Source organism: Tupaia chinensis, unplaced genomic scaffold, assembly GCF_000334495.1.
Source record: "Tupaia chinensis unplaced genomic scaffold, TupChi_1.0 Scaffold000067_2, whole genome shotgun sequence".
Classification (NCBI taxonomy): Eukaryota; Metazoa; Chordata; class Mammalia; order Scandentia; family Tupaiidae; genus Tupaia; species Tupaia belangeri.
Genome location: NW_006159527.1, coordinates 418,228 through 434,487, shown reverse-complemented (window position 1 = coordinate 434,487; position 16,260 = coordinate 418,228). Strand labels below are relative to the sequence as shown.

At 37.1% G+C, this 16,260-nt stretch overlaps 1 protein-coding gene across 1 annotated transcript in view; it reads right to left on the bottom strand.

The window, feature by feature from the left end:
• Positions 1–1,097: 1,097 nt before the first annotated feature.
• LOC102470067 (bile salt sulfotransferase) overlaps positions 1,098–16,260 on the bottom strand; it is a 45,839-nt gene continuing 30,676 nt past the window's right edge. The window contains exons 4-6 of the mRNA XM_006142183.3: positions 11,727–11,821; positions 9,223–9,400; positions 1,098–1,434 (exon numbers count right to left, since the gene is read on the bottom strand). Coding sequence (XP_006142245.1) covers positions 1,322–1,434; positions 9,223–9,400; positions 11,727–11,821 — 386 coding nt within the window. The 3' untranslated portion in view covers positions 1,098–1,321. The remainder of the gene's footprint in view (positions 1,435–9,222; positions 9,401–11,726; positions 11,822–16,260) is intronic.

Genomic DNA, 16,260 nt, shown 5'->3' with positions numbered 1-16,260 from the left:
TAACACATATGTTGATGTGCTTGATTGAGCCAATATACAGTGTACTGTGAATGGAAAAAATCTCATTTTGTATGCTATAATGATGTACAGTGAATAAATGTAAATAAATAAATAAAAATTAATTAATTAATTTTTTAAAAAAGGTGCTGGACTCTCACATGGTCAACCACAATTTAAATCCCAGATCCAGTGACAGGTGTGCGTGTGTGCCCAAAATCCAAAGAGGGGAATGGAGGAGATGGACTGCAGTATGGCCATCCCTCCTGAGAGGTGTTATTTGCTTTCCTTCTCTCTCCCTCTCTGTCTCTCTCTACTGAGAGCATGACCTATGGCAAAAAAAAAAATCTTTAAAAAGCCCCCATAAAAGCCATTTGTTGGGACCAGCAGGTGGCGTGATGGTTAAGGCGCTGGACACTCCCACTTGGCCAACCAGGGTTCAAGTCCTGAATCTGGTGGCTTGCTTTCTCGCTTTGTCTCTCTCTCATTCTCAACCTCTGTCTCTCTCTGGTCAAATTAAAAAATAAATGAATAAATAAAATAAAATAAATAATTATTAAAAAATAAAGCCATTTGTTGTCAGAACAAGCAGTTGGCGTAATGGCTATGTTGTTGGACTCCCACGTAGTCAACCACACTTCGAGTCTCAGACCCGGTGGCTTAAACTCACGCTGAGCGTGTGTGCGTGTGTGCCCAAAATCCCGAGAGGAGAATGGAGGAGAAGGGATTGCGGGTGATTTCTTGCTTTCTGTCTGTCTGTCTCTCTCTCTGTCTGGCAAGTGCATGTGCCCTATAGCTAAAACCTCTTCAAAATAAAAAGCCATTTGTTGTCTAAGGTTTAATGCCACAGAGTAAGAAAATAAGATAAAGTTGGGGAACCATACTCTTCAACATCATAAAAATAATAAATAATGCAGATACAGATGATAGAAAAATGATGAGCCTTAACTGCTTCAATAATTTTATTTCTGAGTTTTGTAAATATTTTGACAGAATATATATATATACTCATATATATATACTCATATATATACATACTCATATATATATATATATATATATATATATATATCATGTGTGTGTGTGTGTGTGTGTGTGTGATTTCTGTAGTACTTAATATATTTAAAACATTAGAAACATTTATAGTAAGCGAGGTGTACCCTGGTAATTTTTAACAGGCAAGTAGTCAAAGATGCAAAGATTGGTCATTCCAAGTTCCAGGGTAAAATAATAGGTTTTATGTAATGACACCCCAGTTGCGCATTTGCACAAGACAGAGGAAAGCGTTATCAGTATTCATGTAAGATCCAGAATTTTCTAGACATTAATCCCACAGAAACAGCTCTTGAGGCAAATTTGCCATTTTCTCTTGGAATATTTTGTCAAAGGCTTCAGCTTGGGCTACTGTGAAGTGATTTTTCCAGTCCTCACATATACCTGGAAAAGATGAAACAGACTCAGATCAGACCAGGGATAAGTCTTAAGACCCCAACACATCTCCTCATTGGTCTGTCCCTGTCGTCCCTATGACATGGACATAATAGTCTAAATATAGCAGAATGACCAGCGGCTCTCTGGTGGACCCTTGTACTCCCAGGGAATGCTATCCATTCACACTGCCACCTGCCCGGAAACTATGTTTTACCGTCTCTTCTAACCCTTGCTGGATACAATTCACTGGCAATAATGCCATCTGTATCTCCTATGCCCAGGATCTAGCCACTCCTCACCACCTCTACTACTACCTCTGTGCCAAGCAAACATTCTCTCTCACCTGGGTATTATAATAGATTTGTAACTGCTCTCTCTTCTTTTGACCCGTTTTCTTTTAAATTATTCATGGTGGCTATCTTGGCCTCTTGACAAGCTAAGCCAAATCATGCCACATTCTTGCTCAAATTCTGCAAGGACTTTGGGGTCCACTTAGTATAAGTTCACTTAGTAAGTGGTACCCTACATGGCTGCAGCTCATTCGGCCCCCTATTGACTCTCCAACTCCATCTACGACTATCCACTCATTGGGTCTACTTCAGTATATTGGATTTTAGATTCTTCCTCCAGCATGCTACATACCCCCACTGTTCAGACCACTTGCAAGTCTCTGTTTCTTGTGATGCTGTCTTTTCAGACACACCCATGTCTTTTCCTTTTGATGCTTTCAAACCTTCACTTCAATCCAACCCTCTCAGAGAGGTTCTCTCATGTCCCAGTTTAAAACTGAAAGTTCCAATCCTTACTATACCATTTCACTACATAACACTTATCACATACAATATGTTCTATGCATTTCCTGTCTTAGGGATGTGTATAACATGCATACCAACCATAGATTTTATAAAGTTACCACACTTTCTTTTTAAATACTAAAGACAGTATTTCAAAGAGTAACCAATATATGGTATGTGCTTAATAAATATTTGTTGAAAAGATAAATAATAGAATGAAGAGTATACTGATATCTATATTTTACAGATGAGTAAAAAACTGAAGATATTGCACAGTTTAAAAATGATGAATATGATATCTCTCCAACTTTTTGAGTCATTTTCAATTTCCTTTTTTAGTTTTTCATAGTTTTCCTTGTAAAGGTCTTTGACTTCTTTGGTTAGGTTATTCCTAGGTATCTTTTTTTTTTTATCTTTGTTTCATTTTAATTTTCTTTTTTCTTTATATATATATATATATATATACGATGAAATATACCTCAGACCAGTTCAATTAAGAATACTATACACGTTATCATCAATAGGTAATAAACAGCTACTGTGTCCCACAAATGTCTTGTCTCTCTGTTTTCCCCCTAATTTACTCCCTATACTTTTTCCCTCTCCTGCCCTTCTTCCACACTGTCTCCAGTGTCCATAACAATTTTCAATGCTTTTATGTCCTCCAGTCTTTCAGTCTCTGCCATAGTGTGTGGACAGTCAGTATATACTAAGTGGAGACATATCTTTCTTTTATAGCCTGGCTTGCTTCACTCGGCAATAAATCTTCCAGATTCGACCACTTTCTATCAAATGCCAGGATCTTGTCTTTTACCAGTGAATAGTACTCCATAGCATATATGTGCCACACTTTTTCAATCCATTTATCTGTTTGTGGACAGTTAGGTTGGCTCCATATCTTAGCAATCCTGAATAATGCTGCAACAAACATTGATTTGCATAAACTTTTCTGACTGAGCATTCTTCTGTCCTTTGGGCAGATACTCAAAAGTGGAATTGCTGGAACATATGATAGTTCTATCTGTAGGTCTTTGAGGAACCTCCATATTGTTTTCCACAGTGACTGGACCAATTTACATTCCAACCGACAGTATAGGAGAGTTCCTCTGCCACCACAACCACAGCAACACTTATCATTTTTAATTAATTTTTAAAATTATTATTCATACATTAAATCTCTATACATCATTTAGATTGTGAAGAGACTTTACCCAGCATGATATACACCTCAGTCCAGCCCAGTTGAGATAATTGTATACATCCTCGTCAACAGATAAAAAACCTTCTCTGTGTCCCACAAGTGTCTTACCTCTCCATTTTCCCCCAAATGTCTCTTTCTACACTCTTCCCCTCCCACACTCCCTTTCCACTTTGTCTCTAGTGTCCATTACCATTTATTTTTATTTACTTTTATTTTTTATATATATTCAATCACATTATTTAGCTTACAAAGTGAACATTTCAATTTTTAATGCTTTTATGTTCTCCAGTATTTCAGTATTTACCAGAGTATGAGCAGTCAGTATATGTTAAGTGGAGACATCCAATGTCTCTCTCTCTCTCTTTTTTTTTTTTGGAGAGTTTTTGTTGTTGTTGTTGTTATAGGGTGCATGTACACACCAGGAAGACAGAGAGAGAGACAGAAAGTAAGAAATAATCCCCCAGAGGGGATGGCCACACCACAATCCCTTCTCCTCCATTCTCCTCTCGGGATCTTGGGCACACACATACAAGTGCCCAGTGTGAGTTTAAGCCACTGGGTCTGGGACTCAAACTGTGGTCAGTTACATGGGAGTCCAGAGACGTAGCCTTTATTCCAACTGCTGGTCTCCCAATGTCTCTCTTTCATAGCCTGACTTGCTTCACTCAGCAACAAATCTTCCATATTTATAAACGTTCTATCAAATTCCAGGGCCTTGTTTTTTATGGCTGAATAGTACTCCGTGGAGTGCATGTGCCATAATTTTTCAATCCATTCATCAGTTTGTGGACATTTGGGTTGGTTCCATGTCTTAGAAATTGTGAATAATGCTGCAATGAAAATAGTTGTGCAAGCACTTTTCTGACTGAGTGCTCTCCTGTCCTTTGGGTAGATACCCAGGAGCAGAATTGCTGGAACATATGGTACTTCTACTTGAAGGTCTTTGAGGAACCTCCAAATCGTTCTCCGCAGTGGCTGGACCAATTTACAGTCCCACCAACAGTGTAGGAGTGTCTCCCTTTCACCCCATCCTCTCCAGCACTTATCATTATTTATTTTTTTAATTTTCACCATTCTGACTGGGGTTAAGGAGTATCTCATTGTGGTTTTGATCTGCACCTCCCTCATATTGAGGGATGTTGAGCATTTTTTCATATGCTTTTTGGCTGTTTGTATGTCTTCCTTAGAGAGTTGTTTATTCAGCTCATTTTCCCATCTTTTAATTGATTTAATCATTTTCTTCCAGGCAAGCTGCTTGAGTTCTGTGTGTATTCTGTTTATCAGTTTCTTATCCGAGGCACAGCTTACAAAAATATTCTGCCATTCTGAGGGTTGTTGATTCACACTAATTACTGTGTACTCCTAGGCATATTATATATTTTTTGGCTATTGTAAATGGAATTGCTTTCTTGGGTTCTACTCAGTCTGCTCATTGTTGGCATACAGAAATGCTACATTTTTTGTATGTTAATTTTGTATCCTGCCACTCTACTGTATTCACTTAACATTCCCATAGACTTTTTGTGTATTCTTTTGGGTATCCTATGTATATAATCATGTCATCTGCAGATAGAGATAATTTCACTTCTCCTACTTGAATACCTTTTATTGTGTTTTCTTACCTGATTGTTTCGGTTAGGACTTCCGGTATTATGTGGAAAGGAATGAAGAAAGTAGAAAGTCTTATCTTGTTCCAGTTTTTAGTGAAAATCTTTAAGCTTTTCTCCATTCAGTATGATATTCCTGGATTGGAAAAATTAATATAATCAAAATGTCAATTCTATACAAATTAATCTACATTTATTGCAAACCAAACCAAATTACCAGAGATATTCTTCACAGAAAAACAATAGAATTTGTCTGGAGTCATAAAAGATCCTGTGTTGCCAGCAGATGGCATAGTGGTTATGTCGCTAGACTCCAACGTATTTGACCGTGGTTTAAGTCGTGGGCTTGTTGGCTTGAAATTCACACCAGGTGTGTATGCATGAGTGCCCTAAGTTCCAGGAGGAGAATGGATAAGAAGGGATTGTGGAATGACCATCTCCCCTTGGGGGTGATGTCTTACTTTCCCTTTTACTGTCTCTCTCTCTCTCTCTCTCTCTCTCTCTCCAGCAAGTACATAAGCAATAAGGCAAAAACCTCCTAAAAAAATAAACAAAAAGACCCTGTACTACCATAGCAATACTGCCCAAGAAAAGTAGAGTAGGAAGTATCTCATTCCTTGACCCCAAATTACATTACAAAGCTGTGATAATCAAAACAGCATGGTATTGGCACAAAAACAGGCATGAAGGTCAATGCAATACAATAGAGAACCCAACAATAAACTCCAAAACATACAGTCAACTGAATATTGACAAAAGGTCACCAGACAATCTAGTGGGGGAAAAAATCTCTTTAGCAAATAGTACTGGAAAAACTGGGTTTGCACCTGCAGAAAGAGGAAACCAGACCCCTCTCTCTCACCATTAGCATAAATCAACTCAAAATGGATCAAAGAGCTAAACCCAACACCTCAAACTATGTGACTTCTGGTGAACAACACAGGGACACTCTTGGAGACATCAGAGTAGGCAAAGACTTCTTTTTTCTTTTTTTTGGAGAGTTTTTTTTTTTTTTCCGCTATAGGGCACGTGCGCTTGCCAGACAGACAGAGAGAGACATAGAGACAGAAAGCAAGAAATCACCCACACCGGGGGGGGGTCACGCCACAATCCCTTCTCCTCCATTCTCCTCTCAGGATCTTGGGCATGCACACACATGCGCCCGGTGTGAGTTTTAAGCCACCAATCTGGGACGCGAACTACGTGGGAGTCCAGCGACATAGCCATTACGGTAACTGCTGGTTCCCAAGACTTCTTAAGTAAGATCCCCAAAGCACAGGTAGTAATCCCAAAAATAAACAAGTGAAATTATATCAGATTAAAAAATTTCTGCACAGCAAAAGAAACAATAATTAAAGTGAATTGACAATCCTCAGAATGGGAGAATATATTTGCAAACTATCTCAGATAAGGTATTGATAACCAGGATACATAGGAAACTCAAGCAACTTACCCCCACCAAAAAAAAATCAGTTTAATTAAAAGATGGGCAAATGAGCCAAACAGACAACTCTCCAAGGTAGACAAATGAACAGCCAAGAAGCATATGAAAAAATGCTTAACATCCCTTATCATATGGAATATGCAAATCAAAAGCACAATTAAATGCCACTTAACTCCAGTCAGAATGGCTAAGGTTAAAAAATAAAGAATGATAAGCTGGTGAGGTTGTGGTGAAAAAGAAACTCTCTCTCTACACTGTTGGTGGGAATGTAAATTAGTACAGCCACTGCGGAGAATGATATGGAGGATCCTCAAAGACCTACAAATAGAATATGATCTAGTAATTCTACTCCTGGGTATTTACCCAAAGGGTAGGAAAACACTCAGTTGGAAGAATATTTGCACATCCACGTTAATTACAGCATTATTCACAATTGCTAAAATGTGGAACCAACCCTAATGTCCATGAACAGATCAATGGATTGAAAAATTGTGGCATATATACACTATGAAATTCTATTTAGCCATAAAAGAATGAGACCCTGCCATTTGATAAAAAGTGGGTGAATATGGAAGATTTAATGCGAAGGAAAGCAAGACAGACTATAAAAAAGAGACATTATATGTCCCCTCTTAATATATGCCGAATGTCTGCATTGTATGGCAGAAACTGAAAGACTGAAATGTATAAAAGCATGAAGAGCAATTGTGGATACTAGAGACGGTGTGAGAGGAGGGAAATCGGGGAAGATGGGAAGGAGGGAGTCAAGGGGAAAATCACAAAATATTTCAAGGACATAAAAATAGAAAAGTATCTGTTAATGATAAGTTATATGATAATATCTTTGATGGAACTAATACACAGTGTATTAATTCTGGGAAAATTCATTGTGTATAATGTAATGACATACAGTGATTGGATATAAAAAAATGATAATATAAAAAGAAAAAAAAAGTACAGTATTTTTATTTGACCATGGTAATATCAGAAGATATAAAATCATGATAATTTAAGATTTTTCACCATGAATAAAATTGCAGAAATTTTGCAATCTTGGTCAATTTGTAGTATTTTTTTGTTTTTGTCTCATGTGCTGTTTACTTGGATGAGTAAATTACAGAGTGCAACTTATTGATATCTTATAGCAAACAATTATTTTATGAAACAGTAAAGGTAAATAAATATATAATGAAAGTGAACTTGATTGCAAACATTGTGACAGAGGAATCATATTCTCAGAACCAAAAGATGGCAAAATGGTTACATGGCTGGACTCTCATAAAGTCAACTGAGGTTAGAGTCCCAGACCAGGGGGCTTGAAACACACACTGGGCGTGGGAGCATGTATGCCCAAAATCCCAAGAGGAGAATGGAGGAGAAGGCATTGTGACATGTCCATCCCCTCTGGGGATGATTTCCTACTTTCTGTCTCTGTTTTTCTTTGTCTCTCTAGCAAGTGCACATGCCCTATAACAAAAATTTCTCAAAAAAAAAATGAAATCATACTCTTAATTAGAAAATATTATTTTATAGATTATTTACATTGATATTTACACATTATATAAACAGATTCTATTCACATGTAATATAAAATAATATACAATTATATATAAACTGATTATATTTAATATAACTATGAACTTCATATTCTTAATTTATATAAATACAAATTATATAGCAAAATGTCTAATATGTAACCAGTATTTTACTGACCTTTATTGTTACTGTCATGCTCATCATTATTTTTACTATTAAAACAATTTTTATTATAGTGTTCTTTTTCTCATGTATCCTTCGTAACACACTGACTTTTGGCAATCCAGAAAGAGGTATCAGAAAGAACCTGGGTAAATTCTATATGACTTCCCATTATTAAACATCAGTCTAGATTAGACAAACCAATATATCTATCCATGCCTTCACCTAAAGTTCTAAATCCTACCTTTCCAAATCTACCAAATTTAGCAGATGTAGTGTTCTGCTTATTATTTTCTTTATTCCTGGATTTTAAAAATCTACTGATTTAGTCTTCTAGGACTGCCATTAAAAAGTACCACAAACTGGGAACCAACAGTTAGCGTAATGGCTATGTTGCTGGACTCCCATGTAGTCGACCGCGGTTCGCGTCCCGGACCCAGTGGCTTAAAACACACTGGGCGCGTGTGCATGTGTGCCCAAGATCCCAAGAGGAGAATGGAGGAGAAGGGATTGTGGCATGACCATCCCCCCTGGGGGGTGATTTCTCGCTTTCTGTCTCTAGGTCTCTCTCTGTCTGTCTGGCGAGCGCACACGCCCTATAGCGAAAACCTCTCCCAAAAAAAAATACCACAAACTTAATTAGTAACTTCAACAACAAAAATCATTTTCTCATGCATTCATTTCTGAATGCAGGGAATCTGGGATCAAAGACCAACAGGAATGGTTTCTTGCAAGTCTGGCAGAGAACCTGATTAACCTGGTCACCATTTGTACGATGGATGCTTCCCGACTTCAAATTGAGGAGAGAGTCTGAATGACCTTGCATCAGATGACCATCCCAGCCCAAATCATGTTTCTCCAAATACCTGAAGCACATACCAGTACCATAAACAGAGACTTCCTAAAAAGGGTACACAGGAAGTTCTCTGCATGATGATAAATTAAGTTTATAAATGTAAAACTTCATCTCAACTGTTAGCACACTATTCTAAGTCCAAGGATGTCTTTCATGTATTCTGATAAATTTTGATCCAGAACATTTCTTTTTACCTTTTCTCACAATTAATGTATTACTATTCATATATTGTCCATGTAGGAGGGAATAATTGGACATCTTGTTTTCTTTCATGGCCTGGAAAGAGCTATACTTGAGAACTAAATTCACTTCTTCTGGTTCTAACTTCTCTCCAAGGAATTGACATATCTTCTCTACAGCACTTCTTGTGTCCTAAAAGAAAAAAAAAAAGACATATAAAGATATCAGAAGTAAGAAGATGAGAAGGAAGGAACTGCACAATGAAGAAGAGGAGGAGTGGAAAGAAGGAGAGAGGAACTGCATCCTGAAGTGAGAAGTGATTGAGTGGATGCAAAGAAGAGGATGAAAGAGAAAAGGGTAAAGATGAAAATACAATGGCTATAAAAGATACAAGGATCCACATGAATTTTCAAGTACCTATGAGTTTAGGACATCTTGATTGTAAAAGACATATTCTGGGACCAGCAGATGGTGTAACAGTTCCGTCGCTGGACTCCCACATTGTCAACCACCGTTGGAGTCTTGGACGAGGTGGCTTCAAAATCACGCTCGGTGTGTGTGCATGCATGCCCAAGATCCCATGGAAGAGAAGGGACTGTGGCATGGCAATTCCCCTTTGGGGATGATTTCTCACTTTCCCTCTCACTGTCTCTGTCTGTCTCTCTCTCTCCAGCAATCACATGCACCCTAAAGCAAACACCTCTTTAAAAAAAATGTATAAAGATAGTATCTGGGGTTACTAACTAGACTTCATGATGGCTTCTAGGCAATGATCAGGATTAAACAAGAAGGTTCTGGGTCATCTTGATAAAGATTTAAGAAATTAAGGGTGTCAGCACGTGGCATGGTGATTAAGGCACTGGACTCCCACATGACTTGAACTCCATGGTTTGAGTCCTGTGGCTTGCTTTCTCACTTTCCTTCCCTCTCTGTCTCTGATGAGTGCACATGGCTTATAGCAAATTTTAAAATAATAAGTAAAATTAAAGAAATAATTCTTTAATGAAAAGATTTGACAGATAGATTTCAAATCCTAACTATGCCATTAAGTAATACTGTTTTCCACAACTAACATTTAAATAACACAGATAATTTTACGTATCTTTTTCTAAGTTATTTCAATAATTAGTATTTGGTGTATAATCCAGGGAGATTATGATAAGAATAGTAATTTTTATAAGCAAATAGACTTTACTTTGAGTCATTTCCTTTTCTCCTAAAACTATAACGCTTTAAATTTTTCATCATTCTATAAGCCCCAGTTATTATCTAACAATAAGACACACAACTATGAACAAACAAAACATTTAATAGACACAAAAATGAACTGTTATTTGTTGATGATAATGTACATGGTAATGTCTTTGACTTGACAATTATGCACTGTATTCATGTTGGGGAAAAACCATGTTACACACCATTAAGATGTACAGTGATTAAATGTATTTTTAACATTTTTTTAATTTAAAAAAGACACACAACTATAGAAGTAATTAAATAAAAGTTCACTGTGTAATTAGAAAGGAGAATTACAGAAATATATGGGAGAATATGCTGATATTTCTTCTCTTGTTACAGAAGGCTTTTAGAGAGGTCCTGGAGGATTGGACAGAGACGTAACCAGAGGAAGGTAGTGGGAAGTAATATTTTTCAGGTAAAAACAAAAGTCTGGGGACCAGCAGTTGGCATAATGGCTATATCGCTGGACTCCCATGTAGTCCACTGCAGTATGAGGCCCAGACCCAGTGGCTTGAACTCACACTGGATGCATGTATGTGCGTACCCAAGATCCCAAAAAAGTAATGAAGGAGAAGGAATTGCAGTTTGGCCATCCTCCCAAGCATGTGATTTCTCACTTTTTGTCTCTCTTTCTGGTTAGTGCACGTGCCCTATAGCAAAAAGCTGTCAAAAAAAAAAAAAAAAAGTCCTTGTTTTTGTTAAAGTACCAAGTTTAAAGCTCAAGTTCTTATCTCAGTGGTCTAAACACATTAACAGGTTTGGAGCATTATCTGACAGTCCTTTCTGTCCATCTTGTGTCACTCACTAGCGCACTAACTTAGACTCTAAAATATTTAAAGGTTGGTTTCATGTATTCCTTTATTTTTTGTCAATCAAGCTCAAATGTCAGACATTTGGACACACCTCCGGAACTAAACAAGTTTTATGTACACCCATCTTCTTCCTGAGTTTCTGCTTATAAGTAGGTGATGAGAAACATTGCATGTCCTAGCCACAGGAAGTTTTGCAATCACCAGGGTGGAACAGGCCATCAAACTCTGCCTCAATACATGAAAAAGGTCCTTTAGAGGTAAGAAGAGCAAATAAAAAAGAATAGATAAAAAAAGAACATTGAGCTTGGGAATGGTCAACCAGAGGCAGCGCAGTGAAGATTAGGCAGCTAATTTCACAATTGATAACCCTTCGTGAGATTAAACATTGCTGGGAATGTGAAATGGAGACACAGAGGAACAGAGGGAAGTTATAGGAAGTGAACGTTATCTAGAAAAATGATAGTTACCCGTTTCATCTCTTCATAATTCAGTATCAGGAAGTTTTCCCTCTCTTTCATGGTCATCCAGTCACGAATATGGTCAAACCATGATCCATATATCACTGCATGGGGGAAGGCCAAAAGAGTATTTGATTATATAGTCTATGGAAGCAGGGATCCAACCTGTTATGCTCACTCTTCACATCTAACCACCTGCTTTATTAAGATATAATTGACAAATAATTTTGTATATATATATATTTTTTTGTGGTGAGAACATTTAAATTTTCCTCTCTTAGCAGTGTTCAAGTATATGATATATTCTCACTAACTCAATCACCATGGTAAAAAATAATAACAATAAATAAATAAAAATAGAGTTCCTGAACTTTTTATCTCCTAACTGAAATGTTGTAACCTTTGGTCAACATTTCCCTAACCACTCACAGCCCCTAGTAACCACCACTCTACTTTCTGCTTCTATTAATCCATCATTTTTCCATTCCATATGTAAGAGAGATCATGCAGTATTTGTATTTTTGTGACTGGCTTATTTCACTTTAACAGGTTCATCCATGTTTTTACAAATGACAGGATTTCCCTTTCTTTAAGATGGAATAATATTCCATTGCATGGACTTTTCACATTTTTTTTAATCCATTCATCTGTTGATGGATATTTAAGTGGATTTCCTATCATGACTATTGTGAATAATACTACCATTGAATGTGGGAACACAGATATCACTTTGGTATACTGAGTTTTGTTTTTTTTTTAACTGTTCTAATTGATGTGGGGAGACATCTCATTGTGGTTTTGATTTCCATCTCCCTAGTGATTAGTGAGGCAGGGCATTTTATTTAGATACCTGTTGGCCATTTATGTGTCTTTTTTGGAAGAATTTCTACTTAGGTCCTTTGCTCATTTTTTAACTGGATTGGTGTATTTGCTTTGAGAGTAACTTTTTAAATATACATAGTTTGAGTATTAACTTCTTAACAGATGTATGGCTTAGAAATACTTTCCTCCATTCCATTAGTTGTCTCTTCACTCTTGATTGTTTACTTTAGAGTATCCAACTTTTTAGTTGGATATAATCCTATTTTTCTCTTTTATTTTCTTGCTTATGCTTTTGGAGACATATTTTTTTTAATTATTGCCCATACCTATATTATAGAGCTTTTCTCCTATATTTTGTACTTAAAGGCATATATTTTTTTGTGGTGAGAACATTTAAATTTTCCTCTCTTAGCAGTGTTCAAGTATATGATATATTCTCACTAACTCAATCACCATGGTAAAAAATAATAACAATAAATAAATAAAAATAGAGTTCCTGAACTTTTTATCTCCTAACTGAAATGTTGTAACCTTTGGTCAACATTTCCCTAACCACTCACAGCCCCTAGTAACCACCACTCTACTTTCTGCTTCTATTAATCCATCATTTTTCCATTCCATATGTAAGAGAGATCATGCAGTATTTGTATTTTTGTGACTGGCTTATTTCACTTTAACAGGTTCATCCATGTTTTTACAAATGACAGGATTTCCCTTTCTTTAAGATGGAATAATATTCCATTGCATGGACTTTTCACATTTTTTTTAATCCATTCATCTGTTGATGGATATTTAAGTGGATTTCCTATCATGACTATTGTGAATAATACTACCATTGAATGTGGGAACACAGATATCACTTTGGTATACTGAGTTTTGTTTTTTTTTTAACTGTTCTAATTGATGTGGGGAGACATCTCATTGTGGTTTTGATTTCCATCTCCCTAGTGATTAGTGAGGCAGGGCATTTTATTTAGATACCTGTTGGCCATTTATGTGTCTTTTTTGGAAGAATTTCTACTTAGGTCCTTTGCTCATTTTTTAACTGGATTGGTGTATTTGCTTTGAGAGTAACTTTTTAAATATACATAGTTTGAGTATTAACTTCTTAACAGATGTATGGCTTAGAAATACTTTCCTCCATTCCATTAGTTGTCTCTTCACTCTTGATTGTTTACTTTAGAGTATCCAACTTTTTAGTTGGATATAATCCTATTTTTCTCTTTTATTTTCTTGCTTATGCTTTTGGAGACATATTTTTTTTAATTATTGCCCATACCTATATTATAGAGCTTTTCTCCTATATTTTGTACTTAAAGGCCAACATTTTCAGGTCTTAACTTTAAATCTCAAATCTATTGTGAGATAATTTTGTCTAAAGCATGAGATATCGCTTTTGGGGCATAGACATGAAGCCACAGACAAGTGTTTATGATGATTCTGAGTAATGGGCAAAACTCTATATTTATCTCCATTCTCTTTCCCAGATGGTGAGGAGCAGACACAGAGATGGCATTCAGAGACAAGGTGCCCAGCATTTAAGAGAACCAGACCTCACTTGCTTAACCAGAACATTCTATAAATTGACACCCTTCAAAATCTCTGTAACTAAATTTGTTGTCACAGCCTGAGGAACTGACCTCGGCTAATCTTTGCAATTTTGGCTTCTGCCATCCCCAGCACTCACTACTTTCCAGCCACTCTGACTCAGCACACCCAACTGATTCCTGCCTCAGAGACTTTACACATTCCTCTTCCTGAAAAGTACTACTTCCCAGGTCTTCTCATTCACCTTCTCCTGCTCACTCAGATCTTAGTTGCCTTGCAAGGGAGTCTTGCTTGACCACTAGCCTCAAAATAGGACCCTCTTAATCACTTTTAGGTGAAAAGTTTGGGTATTTCTTTCTCAGTATTTAGCTTTTGCTCTCTTCATGGGCAGAGAGTCACTGTAAAACAATTTCATCACTGCACAACAGTTCATACCATAGTCCCTGGTACATAGTAGGACCTCAGTTAATACCTGTAGCAGAAAGGAAAGATGATAACAACAAATGCACAAATAGGACACCAAATATTTTATACTAGTACTGTTTTTAAATATTAAAATAAAAATAAAAAGGCACCATAAAGAACAGCAATTCTTTAAGAAATCAACTGTTGATAAGGTAGCTTTTGTGCTTTCTGCATCCTATAAAAAAATTTGTCCATTGGCAGCCTCTAACTCTAAGCTAAAGTATCAAGGAAAGGTTCACAGTAATATCTCAAGCCTTTCTTGACTTTGACAAGAATGTGCTGGACAAGTAGGTGGGCTTTTGCAAAACTAAATCAAGTAAGACAACAATATCTCCCCTTACATGAGCTTTCTAGATAACAACATATAATCTTAATCCCCCAAACCTCTCTCTTTTTTATTTAACTTTATTTATTTTTTTTTAATTTGACTTGAGAGGAGAAGAATGAGATAGCAGAGAAAGAGAGAGAGAGAGCTGCCAGATCGGGGACTCAAACCATGGTTGACCATGTGGGAGTCCAGTGCCCTTAACCATTATGCACCCTGCCAGTCCTATACCAAGACCTTTAAAAAAATTAATTTGCCAAAGGTGGTGTATGCTCTCGCCAGAGAGAGAAAGAGAGAGAGAAGGAGAGCACCCTGCAGGGAATGGTCACACTGCAATCCCTCTGTTTCATCTCTTCCACCTGATTTTGGGTCACAGGTTGGGATTTTGGGAACATGCACTCAGTATGTTTTTCAAGCTTCCTAGGATGGGATTTGAACTGCAGTGTCAGCCTTCTAGCTGCCTTAATCACTGGGCCACAGAGCCAACCCATAACGAACCTTTTAAATGTAAATTATAATTTTACATAGGAATAGGGAATGGAGAAAGTAAACGCTACTTCCTCCTGTAAAATGTATTGTAAAACTCCAAGTTTTCTACAAGACACATAATCTTATGAGGAAGAAGTCTCAGCTACCTACCTGGAGTGTTCCTGATGTGCCAAGCATGGGTCACATACCTATACCCTCTATGAAAGAGTTTGATAAAGTCTTCCACAAAGATTAATAAAAAAGATACGCCACACATTAAGGGAAAGATTTCAAATATTTAGTTACTAGAAATGAACAGATTTGTAAGCATTTTATAACTAGTATTATAAACACATACCTATTTTTAATTTTAACATTCAAGATCTTATGAATCAATAACAATCTAGGTCTAAGGTCTAATAGAGCCAACTTTTTCAATAAAGGGAGGATCTCTTTGAATAAAGGTGTATTCTGAGGGACTTTGTATATTTTATATGAGATACTGTTAAATGTATATTAGGAGTAAAGGAAATAGAATAATTAAGATATTACTTTTCGGGAACCAGCAGTTAGCGTAATGGCTATGTCGCTGGACTCCCACGTAGTCGACCGCAGTTCATGTCCCGGACCCGGTGGCTTAAAACTCACGCCAGGCACGTGTGCGTGGGTGCCCAAGATCCCGAGAGGAGAATGGAGGAGAAGGGATTGCGGCATGGCCATCCCCCCTGGGGGGTGATTTCTCGCTTTCTATCTCTCTGTCTCTGTCTGCCTGGCGAGCGCACGCGCCCTATAGCAAAAACCTCTCCAAAAAAAAAAAATTAGGAAAAATGCACAATTCATCAGATGACTAGAAATCACCACAAGATCACAAGAAATATAGGTTAGCGAGCCGGCGGGCCGCCGGGTGGCCGGGGG